Source organism: Corylus avellana, chromosome 1 (assembly GCF_965113065.1).
Source record: "Corylus avellana chromosome 1, dhCorAvel1.hap1.2, whole genome shotgun sequence".
NCBI lineage: Eukaryota > Viridiplantae > Streptophyta > Magnoliopsida > Fagales > Betulaceae > Corylus > Corylus avellana.
In genome coordinates this window covers 46870900-46877129 of record NC_142490.1, presented here as the reverse complement: position 1 = coordinate 46877129, position 6230 = coordinate 46870900, and the positions used below count along the sequence as shown (strand labels likewise).

General features: G+C 36.0%; 1 protein-coding gene across 1 annotated transcript; it reads left to right on the top strand.

Annotated features, from left to right (window-relative positions):
* The first annotated feature begins 1806 nt into the window (after window positions 1–1806).
* LOC132172512 (plastid-lipid-associated protein, chloroplastic-like) lies at window positions 1807–5129 on the top strand. Its single transcript, XM_088510481.1, has 4 exons — window positions 1807–2170; window positions 3010–3205; window positions 3654–3868; window positions 4861–5129. The coding sequence occupies exons 1-4, from the start codon at window positions 1842–1844 to the stop codon at window positions 4958–4960; spliced, it is 840 nt and encodes a 279-aa protein (XP_088366607.1). The 5' UTR covers window positions 1807–1841; the 3' UTR covers window positions 4961–5129.
* The last annotated feature ends 1101 nt before the right edge of the window (window positions 5130–6230 follow it).

Genomic DNA, 6230 nt, shown 5'->3' with positions numbered 1-6230 from the left:
TATATTCTTAATTTTTTTGGGCCATACCCATTAAATTTTTATTTATTTATTTATTTATTTTTTGCCCTTACTTGCAAATGACAAATGTCCACTTTTTTTTTTTTAACTTTTATAGTAGTCTTTAGTTCATAAAAAACAACAAAAAAAAAAAAAAATATTTTTTAATAAAAAAATTCTAAAAAATTGAAAAAAAAAAAATATGGCTGGCCCTCCCATAAAATTTACTGGTTGCTATACATGGATTATTTAGAGATTCTATGTAAGAATTAATAGTCCGTTTGGGAGATCGTTTTTTTAAAAATAATCTGCATTTTAAAACCAAATCGCAATTTTGGAGTGTTTGAGATTGCGATTTTAAAAGCGCAAATTTTAAAATCGTGAAAAAATCTGTGATTTCTATAAGCTGAGTAGGTGGTGCTTATTTGAAAAAGTGCGAATTTAAATTAAAATCTTGACTTCGCTTAAAACAATATTTGGCGCAATATTTACTTATTTGGCCATGAAACTGCAATTATATGCTAATGTTATCTAAACACTCAATTGATAAAAAAATACTTCTTAACATGTTTTACCAAACGCTTGTGCGATTTTAAGAAGTATTGATTTTAAAAACGTAATTTTTAAAATTGTACTTATTGAAATCGCACTCCCAAATGGCCCTAAATCTACTAAGAGAGTTTTTGAGATCTAAAACGTAAGCGATAATTTAATAATTGCTAAGAAGTTCTGAAACTACCGTAGAAAACAAATAAAGTTTTGAAGCTACTACAGTAGAAAATAAATGGGTTGCCGTTAGAATATCTCCAGCAATGCTTTTAAACTAGATTTTTAGTTAAATTTAACTATTTTCACTTTTTTTCTTGCTCTAGTAGTACTTGTAAAGCAAAGGTTTTCCCTACTAGTACTAACTTTCATATTTGAAAGTTTATTGTAGCACATTGTAAGAGTTCTTTATTATTTTTTCTCTCTCTCTTCTCTCTCCCTCAATGCTGAAACTTCTCTCTCTCCCTCAACGCTGAAACTTGTCTCTCTCTCTCTCTCTTCTCAAGCTCTCCCTGAAGCTATCAAAATGTCTCAGACCTGTGTACAAGTGTTGGATCTTTGTGTCGAATGTAACAATCATATTTCTGAAGGTCAGTTTTACCCTGCATTAAAAACCATAGATTTGATTGAAAATAATTACTTGTGGAGTAGTCCTCTCAAGGCACTAAGAATGGTGATAGAGAAAAGAGTTCCAGTGATAAAATTGCACATTGAAAAGAAAGTATGTAGTCAATTTAATGAATGGTTAGTTCATGTTAGGAGTTCTGCGAAGAATATTGGACAGACAGCAATAGGTCATGCTGCATCAGTTCGCCAGAGGGATGGGGAAATGCTCGAACGGGAGAGGAGAGAGAGGGGGAAGAAAAGGTAAGGAAAAAAATAATAAAAATAATATTTAAATAAAGTAGAGAGTTAAAATAGCTCTTGCTAGAGTTTATAATGAAAAACTAATAGCTAAAATGAAAAAAAAGTTATATTTTGAGTAGTAAAATGAAAGTTGTTGCTGGAGATGCATGCTATACGAAAGTTTTGTAACTCTATTTACTTGTAAAATTGCTGAAACAAATTGTCAATGATCTGACAGTAAAATTGCTGGGATCCCACTGCAGCTGCACTCACCATGCTTCAAAACCATTTAAGACAAATCTCTGATTACACGCTTTCATTATACTTCAATATATACAAGCTACTTGCCTGTTCAAAATATATATATATATACACACTACTTGCTCCTCTGTTTTTCGTTCTGCGTTCATAAATCTCTGTGTTTACTGTCCAAATTAAAGAAACCGATCAAAATGGCTTCTGTTTCTTTCTTGAACCAATTCCCATGCAAGACCCTCTCAGTACCCCAATTCATTTCCAAGCCAGCAATTTTCGCGCCGAATTTGGTCAAAATCGGCCCGAAACGAATTGGGAAATCATGCATTCGGCCCTGGGAGTTAATCCAGGAGCGACCGAGTTTCCGGGTCCGGGCTCGATCGTCCTGCGGGACGGATCGGGGGCTGCAAGCAACGAACGAGACGAGAGCGAAGATCGTGGAGCTCATCACCCAGCTGGAGGCGAAGAATCCGACGCCGGCGCCGACTGAGGCCTTGGCTCTGCTCAATGGAAAATGGATTCTCGCGTAAGTTTATTGTTTTGTTTGCAAAGAACATATTAGGAAACGAAGTAAAATTAGAATTGAAAACTCTTAATAATCTTATTGATTAAGCCTTATGCTCGGTTGAGTTTGTTTTTTATGAGCAAAGGGGTAAACTTGTTGATGGAATTGAGTGACCTTTTGGGTTCATGACCTGAGTTTTGTAACTTGCCAATTAAAAGGAAAAAGAAAGAAAGAAATAAGCAAAGAGAATGATGGTTTAGAAAGTTAAGGAAATTGATAAAGAAAGGGAGGAAAAATGAGATGTGAAAGATAGGTGTGAAGTAAATCTGTGCAAATGAAATTGTTGGGGCAAGAACCATGGTCGACCAAAGTGAAATTGAGCAAATTCATTAATTAAAGGCATTATTGCAGACATCAAAAGAATTCTTGTGTGTACTTGTAGTGGTTAAAAATTACAATTTTATCCTACAATTATCCCACAATGCTAATACGTAACTAACCCATCCAATTATTCTTATCCAAAAGAGGAAAATAAAAGTCTTTCAAAATTCTTGGTGTTTAATTAGGCCATGCCTTTTTAGCTCTTATAGCAATTATATTTCTGACATAGAATATTAATTCAAAGCTTCTTATAGAAATTGATTTGGTATGAAGTAGTTACTTGTTATATTAGCATATTCTCTGCTGAGAAATGGGTTGTAGTAGTCCTTGGAAGTTTGAAATAGACAAGAGATTGAATCCCTAACTATATCACAAAACAGCGAGCTTTGTTTCTTCTGTTAAGTATACTCTTGTTCCTTGCTCTAGTACTTGTGAGAATAGCATGAATGTGATGACCTTGAGCTTTATGTGTGGAGCAGATACACATCTTTTGCAGGTTTGTTCCCATTGCTGTCAAGGGGTACATTGCCCTCAGTAAAGGTGGAGGAAATATCACAGACAATTGACTCGGAGAATTTTACCGTCCAGAATTCTGTCCAGTTTGCTGGGCCATTGGCTACAACTTCAATTAGTACCAATGCCAAGTTTGAAGTCCGAAGTCCAAAGCGTGTGCAGGTTTGTTTATGAGTAATGCTATTCTTTATACCCATTTCATATCGGCCGACATTGAATGCTTGAAGTGGCTAACATGGAAAGCCACTTAAAACAAGCCAAATCAGCTAGTATGAAATGTGTGTGAAAAATAGCATTACTTTTTACGTTTATACTTTCTCGCCACTCACCACTAATCGTGTCTACAAAGTTCCGAAACCCAAAGCTTTGGATTACTTTTTGCATTTGGGGTTCTAATCTCTGCTAAGAACCCTGCACCAAAGGATGTGAAACAAAATTATATTCCACCTGTTCATCTTCCAAATACCTTCTGCAGTCAAAGATTCTGTTTGTTCATGCTCTCTTCCTAAAATTTGTTCAAACAACACAACTGGGTCCTATCACACATTAGAAAATTTTGAAGCTTTGGATTCTGCTCTAAATTAGTCCTTTCCTTTTTTCCTTCATTCAGATCAAGTTTGATGAAGGTATAATTGGGACTCCCCAATTAACTGACTCGATAGTGATACCAGAAAATGTGGAATTTCTGGGACAAAAGATTGACCTCACACCCTTCAAGGGCTTAATCACCTCTGTTCAAGAGACAGCTTCATCCGTTGTGAAGACCATTTCCAGCCAACCACCAGTGAAGTTCTCTATCTCAAACAGAAATGCTGAATCATGGTTACTTACTGAAAATTCTAAAACGACTCCAAACGACACCTATTCAAATGTCTAGGTGACTCACAAATATTAAGCGGAATAAGATCTAACCTAACAATTAATAATCAACCAAATTCAGATATGTAATGAAAAACAAGAACACAGATATTTGGTTACGAAGAGGAAACCATTTAGAGAACTCTCTAAATGTAAAACCTCTCCGGGGCAGCCAAACCCAGGAAATCAATCCACTATAAGAAGAATAAGGAATATAAGAAGAATAAGGAATATAAGAAGAATAAGGAATACAAGAAGAATTACAAAACCTTTGCAGTCTACTCTTCCTTGTACACGACAAGCGATTCACTTGACTTCTACCGCATAGCCCTTTTCAGAACATCTGGTACATTTCTTCTATAAGATTTCCTTTCATCGGAACTCCGATTGGTTTCACGTATTTAATCATTACTCACATAAACTAGAACAATATCTCTCTCTAAGCTCTCTGCTTTTGCTCTCAAAATACGTACGTATAATAGGCAAAACAGATTGTTTAAATAAAAAATAAACAACAAATCGGCAGCCATGTCCGGACATGGATAAGTTGGTGTCCGGACATGCCCAGGGTTACATATGCGTAACCTAGTGGTGTTAGGACATCCAACTCTTGTGTTCGGACAGCCCATATAAAAACGGCTTGCTGGAAATGGGGCCGGACCCAGCTTCTGGCGGTCCGGACCTCCTCTTCAAACTGTTGTTTCTGGAACTTGGGTCCGAACCCAGCTTCTGGCGGTCTGGACAGGCATTCTGAAAATGCTGTCCAGTCTTGATCAACAGCTCGGATCGATGGGCGTTTGTGGTCCGATTGAGCTAAAATTTTGCAAAGACGTTCATGACACATGAATCTACATTATGAACGGTGGGGATTGGATTCTTAGCATTCTATATCAGTGTTTGAGCCTATGAACAGTAGCCTACGCATTTTGGAACTGAATTAAGCCAACACAAGAACTAACACTTACCACATACCTTGATGAAGAACTTCGAATTTCAAGGGGCGATGCCGGCAGCGTGTTTGTGCTCATCAAGGAAGGCAGTTCCCTCTTAACACCCTGAACAAACTCAAATGTTCTTATTCAAATTTCATTTTAGCATCCTGCTTCTCAAAATACACTATACGTAGTAAACCTATGTTGATAAATCCAAGAAACTGGATCTGTAATTCAGTGTTGTTAGACATGAAAGGGTAGATCTATAATTTAAATTGGGTTTCAATTTTAGTTAATTCTGACTGCAAGGTCGTTCTCTGCTGATGCATAATTTTTCTTGGTCTGCTGAACTTTATTATGCATTTGACTGGGACTCACATACGTATATGCTATTCTTTAATTCTACAAAATGGTGATGACTACTAGTGTACTAATATGGGGACATTAGGTCCATAATCAAAATGTCGAATTACCTTTTAATCAGAGATTTGAGATGTCCAGGTCCACCTCTGAATTCAGTGGAACATTTATTTGGGTGGAAATTACACGTATCCCTCAATCTACCACGATTTATAATGTCTTTTTCAAATTTTCAATTTGGTTAATGTACCTTATCAATTTATCATTGGGGTTTCAATGTTTATTCTTGTTCCAAAAATACCCAAAAAAGAGAAGAAAAGAAAAAAAAAAAAAAAAAAAAGAAAAAAAAGAAAAAAGAAAAAAGAAAAAGCTAACCCACTGCGTGGCCATGGGTTAGTGGTTGTGGGGTCATATTTGGTATCTCCGATGCGCGGTCGTGATCGAGTTAGGTTTTTTATTTTTTTTATTTTTTTATTTTTAAGAGACTTAGTCTTTTTGGGAGGAAAATGAGGACATTGCAACTCCAATCGGAGCAATACTAAATCAGTAGAACTAATCAAATTAAAGGTAGGAAGACATTGCAACAAGGATGATAAATTGGAGTAAATCTAATTTGCCCTTTATTTAGGATAATGATAGTTGAGGAGGCAGTAGGTAATTAGGTAAGATAGATATAATTATGGTGTTTATGTGTTGTGACCATATCAGTGCTTCTTTTTTTTTTGTGTGTGTGTGTGGGGGGGGGGGGGGGGGGGTGGTTGTAATATTTATGAAACATGGAGAGCCACTTTATTCCATGAAAATGGCTGGTCAAAAGGTGAAAAAGAAGAAGAAGAAGAAAAAAGAGTGCAGCATAAAACTTTTTCTTTATGGTTACGACGCTTAACTTTGTTACTCAACTAAGCAAGGTAGATTCTATTAAATTTCTTTAAATTGTGAGCATTTCTGGAACAAAGCATGATATCTCTATTCGTCGAAAAAAAAAAAATTATACCTCTTATGGAGAGCGAGACAGAGAGAGAGAGGGGGAGTGTTGT

Coding starts and splice junctions, on each gene's coding strand:
- LOC132172512 (XM_088510481.1), top strand. CDS start 1,842: ATGGCTTCTGTTTCTTTCTTGAACCAATTCCCATGCAAGACCCTCTCA. Junction 3,206..3,653: donor GAAGTCCAAAGCGTGTGCAG/GTTTGTTTATGA, acceptor TCCTTCATTCAG/ATCAAGTTTGATGAAGGTAT. Junction 3,869..4,860: donor AGAAATGCTGAATCATGGTT/ACTTACTGAAAA, acceptor ACAAGAACTAAC/ACTTACCACATACCTTGATG.